General features: G+C 41.8%; 1 protein-coding gene across 4 annotated transcripts in view; it reads left to right on the top strand.

The window, feature by feature from the left end:
• Nucleotides 1-14,738, top strand: part of AADAT (aminoadipate aminotransferase) — a 59,563-nt gene that overhangs the window by 22,400 nt on the left and 22,425 nt on the right. For all 4 annotated transcript variants that reach the window (XM_070948405.1, XM_070948406.1, XM_070948404.1 and 1 more), the window contains 3 exons: nt 10,861-10,993; nt 11,762-11,836; nt 13,815-14,024. In XM_070948405.1, coding sequence (XP_070804506.1) covers nt 10,861-10,993; nt 11,762-11,836; nt 13,815-14,024 — 418 coding nt within the window. The remainder of the gene's footprint in view (nt 1-10,860; nt 10,994-11,761; nt 11,837-13,814; nt 14,025-14,738) is intronic.

Here is a 14,738-nt window from a genome sequence, read left to right as displayed (position 1 = left end):
CGAATGATCTGTCCATGACAAGGGCTTAATAACTAGGTCTCCTATTGTGAGATCATTCAACCACTGACCAGAGACAAAAATCAAGTCCAGCGTGTGTCCCCCAATGTGGGTGGGGTCATGAACTAACTGGGTCAGGTCCATGGCCGTCATGGAAGCCATGAACTCCCGAGTTGCTTCCGACGTTTCACCGATGGATGGCAGGTTGAAATCCCCCATGACTAGAAGCCTGGGGGTACCCACTGCCACCCCGGCTATTATGTCGAGCAGCTCAGGCAGGGCTGCTGCCACGTGGCAGGGAGCCAGGTATGCAGTCAACAAACCCATCTGCACCCCATGACCCCACTTCACAAGGAGGGATTCACAACCGGCTATCTGAGGAACAGTGGCCTCCCTCGGACTAAGACTTTCCTTAATAATCACCGCTCCCCCCCCGCCCCTCCCCTGGGCTCTCGGCTGATGAAATGCATGGAAGCCTGGTGGGCACATCTCCACGAGGAGAACCCCCCCTCGTGGCCCAACCAGGTCTCCGTGATCCCTGCCAGGTCCACACACCCCTCCTGAACTAAATCATGAATGAGGGGGGCTTTATTAGTCGCAGACCTGACATTGCACAACAACAGCTGAAGGTTCGGGCCCTGAGACTCTGCACAACTTTGAATACAGGAAGCATCTTGGGGGCCGGAGCATGCCACCGCTCGTAAGCAGCGAGTGCATACTCCCCAAACATGATATGGCCCCCTGCGCCCGCCATATCTGCCCCTCCCACCTACTGTTTTGATGGAATAGCCCTTCACCTCGTCCCCCGTCTCCCTATCTAAACCCCCTCCCTCCCTCCTCCCGCCATGACCCTCAGACCCACTCTGCCGCTCTGAGGTTCTGTGGACACCCCCCAGGTCCTTCCCACCCCTTCCCAAAACCCCTTAAAAACTTAACACAAGCTTTTGTTAAAAAATCCCTCACTCTCTTTTTTGCTACATGCCACCTCTCGGGGTTCCAAGACCCGTCATCAAGGTAGGCCCTCAATAGGGTAGAGGGCCAAACCTGCAAGAGGGGGGAGTCTCGCAGCCCAAGGAGCTCAGCTGTTGAATACATCTGATACCGGGGGTAAATGATGGGCTATAACCAGGGGGTCGACCATGATGTTTTAGAAGACCAACAGAGAGAACATATAAGTCTTAGGTATTAGTACTTTTGAAAGCTCCACTGCCCTTTCATGGCAGTGGGAGGAGTCTCAAGATAGTCCAAGGCATCGATGGCATTGATGTTAAGATAGCAACCAGAAGCCCACTCCCTCAATACTCATATCCCAAGATATAACTCTCTGTCCGGTTAGGGAGAGAAGAAGGAACAACGCCAATCCATGTGGCCAGGAACAGAAGTCAGTCTACGAAGTCAGTGCAGCAGCCATATCGGGAGATGGTAAAGTGAAGCGTAGATGAAAAGATGATAATTTCCAGCAGGCTGGACGTGAGCAGAGTAGCGAGTGACTGTCCTAGGCCTGAAAGCCAGCCAAGGCGAGGGGGGGGGAAGCACCACAAAAGTGCCCCGGGGGGGAAACACCCCCTAGTCATCTTCCGGTCCCCCAAGTCACCCCCAGGTCTTTCCCTGGTCACACCGCTCCCCAATTTAGCCACCACCAGGTCATTGTGGGGCCTCTGGGACGCTGCTGGGCCGGCCTCAAAACGGCCTAATACCTCATCGCGGCCCAGGAAAATCCAGGATGGAAAGTTACTGGATTAGCTCCCGCCATCTCCCTCGTAGCCCTCCCTCATAGACATGGCATGCAGTCGCTCCAGCCCAGCCCCAATTGCATTTCACTCAATTCTAATTTCTTTCTCGTGAAAGAAAAAGATATTGTGAACTTGGAATTGATCGAGTGAACCTTTTCACTTGCATGCTTCACAATGGGGGAGTCGGGGTCACATCCTCCTCCTGAAGCCCATTACAAGATGAAACCACAATGTGACCCATGTGGCTCTTTCACCCCTCTGCTGTGGCTCCCTGTCGCAGCAGAGGGATGAAAGAGGTGTTGCCTGTCGTGGCAGTGGCGATGGGCAGAGCCTTAGTACAGGAACGCGCCCCTGCACTTGCCTTTGCACGGCAACAGGATTCCACCTTCACCGCGGTACATTTGCTGTTGCCACCAGCAGAGAGGGCTGGGAGAGAACAGTGGGGATGGATCTTGTGGGGTGGGGTTCATCCCCCAAGCCTGGCCTTTCTCCTCCCTCGACAATGGGGCCAAGAGAAAGAAGGGGGAAGTGCTCCCTCCCCCTCCTGAGTGCTGAGCAGGAAGGGGGGGCTGGCCCGACAGAAGCGTCCCCATTGGCGAGTCAGACAGTGGAGATGCCTGGCCCAGCTCTCGCAGCGGGACACTGTTCAGCACCTCAAGATGCGAGCTGCCGCCTTTAAAATGCAGCACGCCTTTGAGAAAGCCGGGCAGCAATGGCTGGAGCCGTGGAGGGGGGTCAGCGGAGGCGTCAGGGCTGCTTTCCCCCTCCTCAGCAAACCAGGCCTGGAAGAGCGCAGAGAGTTGTGGGCCGAGCGCCAGCGGGTCAGAAGGCGCACTTCCACATTGTCCCAACATGTGTTTCCAGTGCCCAGTCCTCTGTCCCAGAGGATTGAGTGGGGGGGGGGGTAAGGAGAAGGGAGCAGGGGGAAGAATATGGGAGCTTCTAGGAGGAGAAGCCCAGCTGGCTTTCCTTTTGGTGTGGGGCAGGGGGAAGACCCAATAAAAATCCAATTTCCCCCAATAAATGGGGAAAATAAAGGCCCAGCAGTCCAGAGTCCAAAAAGGAGGGGTGGGGTCTGTTCATTGGAGGATCGGAGAGGAAATCAGTTGAAATCTGGGCAGGAGGCTATTCAGAGAGGGATCTGCCTGGGTCTCTTCTTCCCTCCCCCTTAGATTCCCCCCTCCCGACTTTCTTCCCTAGCCTCGTTTTAAGGAGAGGTAGAAACAAGGTGGGACAATAGTAGCTAAAAGACTGCAAGGGGGGGTTAGGGTTTATTAAAGACGGGTATGGGGAAAAGATGCCATTCCTTTCCCAAGGACCGAGGGAAAGTGGAATAAAAATAGGTGTGTTTGTGTGTGTGTAAATAACAGCCCAGGATAGCTTCAGCCACAAACATCAGCTGCTGTTATTTTTGCTGAGAGCTTCTAAACTACACAGCATTCTTTAATAAATACTAACAATAACAAACCATAATTAGCTGAATTAGCCAACTACCGTCCGGTCTCCAACCTTCGTTTTGTGGCGAAGGTTGTTGAGAGCGTGGTGGCACGACAGCTTCCCCGACACCTGGATGAAGCTATCTATCTGGACCCGTGCCAGTCGGGCTTCAGGCAGGGGTACAGCACAGAAACGGCATTGGTCGCCTTGGTGGATGATCTCTGGAGGGCTCGGGACAGGGGTTGCTCCTCTGTCCTAGTCCTATTAGATCTCTCAGCGGCTTTTGATACCATCGACCATGGTATCATGCTGCAGCGGTTGAGGGGGTTAGGAATAGGGGGCACCGTTCTGCGGTGGTTCTCCTCCTTCCTCTCCGACCGCTCGCAGTTTGTGTTGGCAGGGGGACAGAGGTCGACCTCGAGGCATCTCGCATGGGGAGTGCCGCAAGGGTCGGTCCTCTCGCCCCTCCTGTTCAACATTTATGTGAAGCCGCTGGGTGACATCATCTGTGGTTTTGGGGTGAAGTGTCATCTGTACGCTGACGACACTCAGCTGTACATCTCCACCCCAGACCACCCCAACGATGCCCTTGATGTGATGTCTCACTGCCTGGAGGCCGTGCGGGTCTGGATGGGGAGGAACAGGCTCAGACTCAACCCTTCCAAGACCGAGTGGTTGTGGCTTCCGGTGTCCCGATATAGTCAGCAGGTCCCATCGCTGACTATTGGGGGTGAATCTTTGCCCCCCACAGAGAGGGCTCGGAATCTGGGTGTCCTCCTGGATGCACGGCTGTCTTTAGAAGAACATATGACGGCCGTGGCCAGGGGGGGCTTTTATCAGGTCCGCCTGATTCGCCAGTTGCAGCCCTTTCTGGACTGGGACGCCCTGCGCACAGTCACTCACGCCCTTGTTACCTCCTGGTTGGACTACTGTAATGCTCTCTACATGGGGCTCCCCTTGAAGAGCACTCGGAGGCTCCAACTGGTCCAGAATGCGGCCGCGCGGGTGGTTATGGGTGCAACCCGTTGCGCCCACGTGACACCCCTCCTGCGCGAGCTGCACTGGCTCCCAGTGGTCTTCCGGGTGCGATTCAAGGTGTTGGTCACCACCTTTAAAGCGCTCCGTGGCACAGGACCCGGGTACCTTGAGACCGTCTTCTGCCACCAATAGCCTCCCACCGGCCAGTCCGCTCCCACAGAGAGGGTCTCCTCAGGGTGCCATCGGCCAAGTCATGTCGGCTGGCGACACCCAGGGGGAGGGCCTTCTCTGTGGGAGCCCCAGCCCTGTGGAATGAACTGCCCCCGGAAATTCGTAAGATTTCTGACCTCTGGGTATTTCGCTGCGCACTCAAGACCCTATTGTTCCGCCAGGCTGGGTTAGCAACATAATTTTAAATTGGATGGACTTCCGGTTTCTGTGTCTTCGGCGGCGGCGGTGCCTTTTGAAGCTCCGCCAGCCCCGCCGCTTGTAGAGCCGCTTCGCGACGAAGAAGCGGCTCGAAAACTTCAAAAATCTTTAGGATTTTTGAAGAGAGATCGCAGGGTCCAGGTTGAGCCCCTGCAACCCCCCCAGGGAATAGTTTCTGGGGAGGGAACAGGAGCGGCTCCCATTCAACCTGCTGGAACTCCGGGCGGCGTGGGACAAGTCTGCTTCTGCAGAACAAGCCGGCTACAGGAAACTTTTAATTGAAAGAAAAGGAATCAGCCTTAATAAGCAGCATACTGTTACTTGAACCCTGAAACTCGGAATCGCAAGTATTAGAGTTTTCTTGGCTTTCTAATCTGAGTGAAAAAATGCGGATGAGTGAAAGTGAACTGTAAAAACATGGCGCTTAGCCTCAGACTTAACGAGCGGGCGAGTGTGGATTGCTGAACTCATCTTGCTTTGTTACAAAGTTTCTAAACTGATACGAAGTTGCTTCGCTTGCAACAAGAGAAATAAGAGAGAAATTTCTCCTTTTTCAATACTGGACTTTGCTTCACTTTGGTTCTTATTTGATTAAATCTGGGGGACTTTTTTAGAAGTCTTTGTGGAGGTGGGAAAGGAAGAAGAACTTCCCTTTTTAGTAAAACTAGCCTACGTGACAGGATGGCCTCAAAGAAGCAGGAAGTGAAGGCAACAGGAGGTGGATCTCCCACACATAAAACGCAACCTCCCCCTGCACAACAGACAGACTCAGAAAAAAGATTTTGATGTGGGAGATTTAAAAGAATTTATTTCTAAAACTTTGGATGATAAATTTCAAAAATCTCAACAGGAGATAGATGATAAACTTCAAAAATCACATCAGGAATTTATGCAGGAAATTAATGAAGTTAAAGACATGGTGAAACAGAATCAAAATAATGTGACCAAAAAAATATCAGAAGTGGCGTCTGGCCTGGCAGAATTTATTGGGAAAGTTGATTTTAAAGTTGAAGAACTTAAATCAGAAGTTAATGTTAAGATGAAAGACAATGATTATAAAACTGATGAAGTTGATAATAAAATGCAGAGAATTGAAGATGAGATTGTTATGATACAATTCCGGGCGATGGAATTTGCCATACGGCTTCGGGGAATTCGAGAGGAGGAGAGACAGGATTTGAGACAAGTTTGCTCTGAAGCCTTGGCTAAGATTTTACAAGCTAATCCTGATTTGGTATTTCATAAAATAGATAAAATTTACAGAGTGAACTCTTGGGTGGCCAGACAAAGACAACTGCCCAGAGATGTGGTCATATACTTTACTGACAGAGAAATTAGAAATGATATCCTGCAAAAATCTTTTCATACTTCTGTACAAGTGGGGGGTTCACGACTTGAAATTTTTAAAGAATTACCTCCTAAAATGTTGAAAGTTAGAAAAGAATTTGGTTTTCTTGTTAAGGAATTGAAAAACTTACAGATACCCTTCCGGTGGGACGCACCAGCTGGGATAATTTTTAGATATAAGGGAGAAGGATATCGGTTGAATACCGTGGAGAAGGCACAACACTTTTATAGTACTATTCTTAAGGAAAGAACACCATCTCCACGTACATCTACAGTTTTGGAGATTAAGGAGAGTGAAGAGAGGCAATTGAAAGAACAGTCTAAGCAGGAATTAGAAATAGTGCAAGGTGCAGAAGGAGGTTTTCTGAGTGAGCCCTTGTTGGATTCTTCTCCAATTTTGGATTTGATTCAGTTGACTGAAGTTAAAGATCAACGTATAACTAGAGCTCAATCCAAGCTACTTAAACAAAAGCAACAACAACAACAGGAAAGACAAGACAAGAAGGCAGTTAAGAGTACCGTACAAGAGAGTGGCGCTATGGGAGGAGCGAGATCGAAGCTCTCGGATGAACTTCAAATATTTTGCTCTGTGCTACAGAAAGAGGCTGATGACCTTTAAATGTCTATCTTGGAATGTTAATGGGTTGAATTCAGCACAGAAAAGGAAGAAATTATTTACATATTTGAAACAATTTAATAATGATATAATATGTTTACAAGAAACGCATATCACAACTCAAGATCAAAAATATTTGATAAATCCAAAACTAGGAGCACATTATATATCTTCAACTTCGATATGAAAGAAGATATGGAATTAAAAGATGTTTGGAGAATACATAATCCAAATGAATTGGATTACACTTTCTTTTCTGATAGACATAGATCCTTTTCTAGGATTGATTTTATTCTGTTGTCAAATGATCTACTTGTTAAGACAAAAAGAACAAAGATTTTTCCAAGAACTTTGACTGACCATAGCCCTGTATGGTTAGAAATTGAGATGGATAAGGTTGAGAGACGTTCTTGGAGATTAAATGAGAACTTGTTTAGATATGAAAAAAATACAATAGAACTTAAAAAGCATTTGAAAGAATTTTTTGAAATAAATTTGAATAAAGGTACCCCAATTGAAATTGTTTGGGACGCAAGTAAAGCTTATATGAGAGGGGTACTTATCTATATGAATTCTAAACATAGACTGCTCCGACAAAAGAAAAGATCTGAGTTGGAAATGGAAATAAAGAATAAAGAACAGTTACTTATTAAAAATCCATCAAATGAAAGAATACGAAGTGCTATAAAACTTTTGAAAGATCAATTTCAAATGCTTATGGCGGAACAAGTTGCAACAAGCCTACAATACGCGAAGCATAACACATTTTGCAACGCTAATAAACCGGGCAGATGGTTGGCTTACACATTGAGGAAAAAACAAAGTGCACGGATTATCGATTGTATTGATATTGGAGGGAAAGAAATCTTTCAACAAAAATTAATTAAAGAAGCTTTTGTGGACTATTATACTAAATTATATGCCAAAGAAGAGGTGCAGAATGGACTTATAGAAAAATATTTAAATGATAAGAGAGTTACAAAAATTACCGATCAACAAAAGGAAAGAATGAATTATCCTATAACAGAGGAGGAGATAACAGCAGCAATTAAACAGCTAAAAACAGCCAAAGCTCCTGGCACGGATGGTTTGACTGCAGTGTATTATAAAACTTTACAAGCTGAAATGGTGGGACAACTTAGAGATTTATTTTGCAATATTCAACAAGGGGGTAAAATACCCCCATCTTGGACAACTGCTTATATATCTTTGATACCAAAAGAACAAGTTGGTCCTAAAAAACCAGAGAATTATAGACCAATATCTCTTTTGAATACAGACTATAAAATTTATGCGAAGGTATTAGCCAACAGGTTGATGCCAGTAATCCAAAAGGTGATTCATGAGGACCAAGCGGGATTTATTGAGGGTAGATATATGAAGGACAATGTAAGGCAAGTAATAGACTTATTGGAATATCTTGATAAGAATAAACAGATTCCTGCAGTGCTGGTTTTTTTGGATGCAGAGAAGGCCTTTGATAGAGTGGATTGGAATTTTCTACTAAAGACTTTAAAAAAGATGGGCTTTGGGGACCAATTTATACAGGCGATTTCAGCAATTTATCAAGAGCAAAAAGCACAGATTATTATTAATGGAAGTTTGACGACAGAGTTTAAAATTGAAAAAGGAACAAGACAGGGATGTCCGTTGTCCCCACTTTTATTTATTTTAACATTGGAAGTCTTGTTAAATACAATACGGGACTCTAAAATTTTGAAAGGCATAATGATAAGGCAAGAGGATTATAGAATAAAGGCATTTGCAGATGATCTGGTCGTTACCCTATCACAACCAATGGATTCAACAATCCTGATGAACGACATTATACAAGACTATGGTAGAGTTTCAGGTTTTAGACTGAATTCAAAAAAGACTAAAATGATAGTTAAAAATATGACACAAGATCGTAAACATGAGCTTGAAAGGAGGGCAGGTTTTGAAATTGTACCTAAGGTAAAATATCTTGGAGTCCAGGTTGCAGAATCAAACATGAAATTGTTTCAAAATAATTATGAGGTGTTGTGGCGAGAGGTTCAGAAGGATATGGAGACTTGGAAAAAGCTGCAACTGTCTCTACTTGGAAGAATAGCAGCAGTTAAGATGAACATTTTGCCAAGATTTCTGTTTTTGTTTCAAATGATTCCGGTGCTTAAAAGTGATAAACAACTGAAAGTCTGGCAGTCTGGTGTGAATAAGTTTGTCTGGAACGAGAAGAAGCCGAGAGTGAAATTGAAAATTATGCAAGATGTTCCAGAAAGAGGAGGTCTTAAACTCCCAAACCTACAGTTATATTATGATGCAGCAGCTTTAACTTTAACAAGTGATTGGTTTGGAAGTAAAAAGACTGGAATATTGAAAGCAGAAAGTTTTGACCTTGAATTTGGATGGCATGCCTACTTATTCTACGATGACAAAGTTGATAAAGTATTTAAAAGTCATATACTTAGAGACTCTTTGATGAGAGTTTGGAAGAAGCACCGACTCAAATGGGATTACAAAATACCGCTATGGCTGGATCTTGGTCATACTTTGTGGAATACAAATATAATGTCACTCGGGGGGTTTTTATACAAAGAGGTTCTTTTTACAGATGCGGGCAGATGGCAGCTGAAGACATTACAGACACTGTTGGATGAAGGGCTTAATCTAACTTGGTTACAATATAATCAATTACAACTGAGATGGAAAGAGGACCAAAAAACTGGTATTATGTTGCATGAGGAAGAATTGGTTAGACATATAAGAGAGAAAGATCCAATGCATATTAAAAGGCTTTATAATGTTTTGCTAGAAAGAGATTCAGAAACTGAATTAGTTAAAGACTGTATGATTAAGTGGGCACAGAATTTTGAAGAACCAGTGATGCTGGAAACATGGGAAAAAATTTGGGTTCAGAATGTTAAATTTACACAGTCGCAAAACCTGAGAGAAAATTTTTATAAAATGTTTTATAGATGGCATTTAGATCCCAAAAAGTTGTCATGTATGTACCCTAATGTTCAGCCAAAATGTTGGAGATGTGAATGTTTAGATGCCACGTATTATCATGTTTGGTGGACCTGTAGGAAAGTTAAGGCTTTTTGGATAAAAATTTGGTGGGTCATGCAGAATGTTTTGAGGAAAAAAATTCAATTTTCTCCACAGTTGTTTTTATTGGGTATAGTTAAGGGTTTTACACGGGGTGAGATAAAACTGATATTGTATATGATAACAGCAGCAAGATTGTTGATAGGTAAATATTGGAAGAATGAAGCTTTACCCACTATCGAGGAATGGACTTTGAAGATGGCCAGTTTTGCTGAGATGGCGAAGATTTCAGCATATTTAAAAGACTGTTCACAAGAGACTTATGAATGGGAATGGAAAAGGTGGATAGAATATGTTCAGAACAAATACCAAACTAGAAAGTATCAAATAGCTTTTATTTGAAAATAATGTATTAGAAATATTTTAATGTATTAGAAATATTTTAATGTAAAGAGATAAAGAGGAAAAATTATACAGGGGGAGGGATGGGTTTAAGCTTGTTTATTAGTGTTATTAGTTATGAGTATATAATAGGGAAGTCTGGGGGGGAGGGTTAGGGAGGGTTAGGGAGGGTTTGGGGAGGGAGGTGGGGGGGTGAAAAAAGGGGTGAAAATCTAATTGTAAAACTTTTGCAATTAAAAAAAAATAATAATAATTTTAAATTGGATGTTTTAAATTTTTGGGGTTTTAAATTAAGCCAAATTTATTTAATACTTTTAAATTATTTTAAATTGATGTCTATTCTGTTTTTAAATAGGCTGTATACCGCCCTGAGTCCTTCGGGAGAAGGGCGGTATAGAAATAAAATTATTATTATTATTATTATAATATACAGAATTGAAGGAAGGGTGAAATCAGAGGAGAAGATAGGAAGGAGAGGGAGGGAGGGAGGGAGGGAGGGAGGAAGGAAAAGGAAGGAATAAGGATGTGATGGCCCTCCAGAGGCTACTGCACTACACTCCCATCATTCCTGAGTTGTGCTGTTAAAGAAATCCAGTGCCACCAGGGAGAAGTCAAGATGTGAAAGAGTGATTGAAATTCCTCACAAAACCTTATTATTCAGGTTAAATTGCCATGTTGGCACTTTATTTTGGGTTGCAATTTGGGCACTCAGTCCCTAAAAGGTTCGCCATCACTGATCTAAAGGAAGATACTTAATTCTTTTATTTGAATGATTAGTGACTGCATAATAAAAGAATTAAAAGGTAGATTAGATTTGTCTAAGAAATGCAAAAAGAATGAAAATTTTATGAAGGAATGCACGATACACCTTACTAATGTAATCATGTTTAGCATTCCAGAACTGTTGTCCTGGTTGAAGGATTTGCAAAAGACTGCCCATAACCCTCCAACGGTTGACTACAGTCCTCAGGAAGGACAAATGGAAATGTGTATCACTACTGGAAGCCAAGAAGGGCTATGTAAAGTAAGAAAAATGAACTGTAATGTACAGTGAGCATAATTATATAACTTCTGTGACTCTTTAAAAAGTTGCAATGGCCTTATCTTCCAGATATGTAGGACTTGTAAGAATTATGCAAGTACAATCCTGAACACTTGGGGGGCGTCAAATTGCTTACCCTTACAGATAGCTTGTCTTTAGTTCCAGGTTATCTTATTTTCTTCTTCCTATTACAGGTATCACTAGTATTTACTATAAACTTTACAAACATATCTCTGTTTAATCTCTTCCTTCTCAGCTCACATATTAATGAATGCAGTAGTAAGAAGGGACACTTCAGTAAAGCCATTGTAGATCCTACTTATTTCAGTGAGATCTTCCGTTAGAGAGATGTGCCTTTTCACAAACTTGTGCAGAAGATAAAAGTTTATTACATGTAATCCCATAAAAATTTTAAAATATGAAGTAAGCAGTTGTAGAGATAAACTATGAAGCCATTTGACAGATATATTTACATTCTTAAAGAACCAAAAATGAATTCTAATGGAACAATGTTTTAAATTTCTTTAACTTTGGTATGTGCATAATTGGTTTTGGTTTTTAAACAATTTACTACAATTAACAGTTTTCTTTCCTCTTTATGCTTCCCCTTCCTCTTGTGTTTTGTATTACTACTGTATATACCAAACTTTTTAAACTTTTTGTGATTTAAAAATCATCTCTCTATCTCTGTTATTATCAAGAGTCATATTTGTCTGCAGCAAGAAAAATTACTATCCTGTATATTTTTAGGTGTTTGAAATGCTTATTAATCCTGGAGATAACATTCTTTTGGATGCCCCCACTTATCCTGGGACATTAGCTGCTGTGAGTATTCCACAGTTCTGGAGTGATGCTAAAAAGATATAATTTTGCTTCTACATATTTAGGGGGTGGCTTCCATTTATACCAGGCTGCCATTTCTTAGATTTTTGCTAAACTAGGAAAGAAGGGGGGGAAATTATTTCCAGTAAAAATTAATCTAATTTGCATTTCCTGAACTAACTTTCAAAGTGGTGAATAATTATCCTTCAGTTTTGTAGCTTTTCAGATTCTATAACCATGATGGCAAACCTATGGCACATGTGCTGGAAGTGGCACGCAAAGCCATCTCTCTGGGCACACCAGCCATCGCCCGTTGCTCTTCCAGGTTACATGTGCATTGGCCAGCTGGTCTTCACGTGCGCAGAGCGCCAGAAACCAGAAGAGCAGCTCCCTGGCGCACATGCGCGCACCAAAAAGCTGAGCTTCCAGTTTCCAACGGGCGCATGCACACCAGCCAGCTGGTCTTCATGTGTGCAGGAGTGCCAGAAACCCAAAGAGCAGCTCCCTGGTGCGCATGCACGCACCGGGAAGCTGAGCTTCCAGTTTTCAGCATGCGCAGTGACCAGCGTGATCTTTGCGTTTGCGTGCATGTCAGAAACTGGAAAAGCAGCGCACCAGGGAACGGCTCTTCCTTGCACGCTCCCGTTTCAGCACTCGGTGATGAAAAGGTTTGCCAACACTGTTCTATAACATGATTTTCCAAGAAAAAAAAACTATGAAGAGGTTTGTAATTTGGTAAACCATTTAGTAATAGGAAAGAGCATGCAAATGTTAGAAAACATTGACAATATATTTCTTGCAGTGTTTTTTCATTGTACAATTCAAATAAAATATAAAATTCATTTGTGACTTAAATGATTTAGATTTTTTAAAACTTTTGCTGTGATTGTTTACACATTCTATTATTCTTTATATTATTATATTATATTATTATCCATTAATATTATTGAAATTTTGATCTTATTGCTAGATATGAGACAGATGTCATTTCTTTTATTGATGTAAATTGTTCATGTTTCACCCAGTCAAAGATGAGAGGAAGATAGTAACAGCCCTCCCTAATACTTTTACCACTACTTCCGACCAGTATAGCTTCATTTTAACTGAGAAGCCTGGGAGTTGTAGTCTGAGCATACTGGGAGAGTACCAGACTGGGAAAAATGGAACTAGGAGCATTCCTATACATTTCAAAGGAACAAATTTGAATGTTTGTGCATCTGTATCCAATCCTGATTATCTAATGATCTCATACAGTGCAGATAATGTTATAATTTACATAATTAAATCTTTAATATATGCTTAAATATATAATATGAAATATGATGTAGGAAACAGACAACCCATTTAACCTATTATAGTAGCAAATACGATGTGACTAGGTCACATTGACATTGCATATAAATAAAAACAGGGAGACTTTAGCTGAAATGCCACAACTTCCGTCTTGTTTTGAACTGCCCCTGCAGACATCATTGTATGCATATAATGAAATTCTAAAAATCAAAAAGCTGACCTGCTCCATATAAATAATGTCCTGCATAATGAATATTACCACGCAGACTTTGTTCCCAGAATTCCTACTCAGCAATCTCAACATATTTGGAAAAGGCCAAATATGTCTTATTGGATAAGACTAAAGTAAACTAATTTCATATAACCTTTGCCTAACCAGATCCTATACTATATTGTCTTGTCACATATCTTTTGAACCACCCTTTAGAAACCCAACAGGAGAAAAAGACAAATCTCAGTAGGAAAAATATACATCAAAACTGAGCAATTTTTCTAACATATTTTAAGAATATTATTATTATTATAATATATATTTTCTCATGATGACCAATGAGATGTGAAATAAGAATGGATGATTTAGTTTACAGGAATATGAGAACGTTATAGCAAGTTTAGGCATTAGTTTATCAAAAGCTGAAAATAGAATGCATGTATACAATAAATGCTTGTGTCTCTTTTATTAAAATAGCTTAGACCGCTGGGTTGTAACATCATAAATGTGCCCAGTGACCAGCATGGTATGATTCCAAAAGCTTTGAAAGAAGTTCTTTCCAGGTGGGATCCAGAAGATGTAAAAAAGCTCAAGAATGATACCCCAAAATTTCTATATACAATTCCTAATGGTGGCAATCCAACAGGAGCCTCATTGACAACAGAACGCAAGAAAGAGATCTATCAGGTATAACCATTCAGTAAATGATGTGGTCTCTATACACAATTTTATATCATTTAATCTAAGATGAAATTAGGCTTCAGTCTAAAATAAATGACTGTTTATTATCAGCCACATAGGAAAGGCTTGCTCTGAAAGTCAGAATAATAATATGCAAACTAAAACACACACATTTCAAAAGGCAATCTGTGATGTCAGTATATGTTAGATATAAAATAATGTTGCCTTGCTTATTTGTGTATTCAATGAGAGAACAAATCTATTTAATAAGATTACTTATTTGTTCAATTTATATCATATCTATCTATCTATATATCCACATCCATATTAATTTTTCTGGGGGAAATTAACATGCATATGCTTTCTTTGGTTTGTGTTGATTGTTTTTTTCAATGAAACAATTCTATCTGATTTCAAAGGTTGAAAAGTATGAGAATACTTTTTAAATCAGGCCTGGGAAATCTGTTCTTCTAGATCTTTTTCCCAATCATTCACAGTAGTTAGGATTATCAGGGATTAGAGTTAGGGATAAGAGTTCATCTGGACAATCATCAAAAACCCCACAACATCAATTTTGCCATAAATCCGAACATACAATTTCTATTGTTCAATCATATTTCCTAATATTAATTTGAATTTACTTCCTTTTTTCTAATTTTTATACAATTACCCTTTTCAGAGTTAGTTAGGTTGAACTGGTCTTAATCAAATTATATTTGG

Source organism: Pituophis catenifer, unplaced genomic scaffold, assembly GCF_029215685.1.
Source record: "Pituophis catenifer annectens isolate HBS135680 unplaced genomic scaffold, rPitCat1.0.hap2 SCAF_8, whole genome shotgun sequence".
In the NCBI taxonomy this organism is placed as follows: Eukaryota; Metazoa; Chordata; class Lepidosauria; order Squamata; family Colubridae; genus Pituophis; species Pituophis catenifer.
The sequence above is the reverse complement of the archived record's forward strand: the minus strand, read 5'-3'. Positions and strand labels throughout refer to the sequence as shown.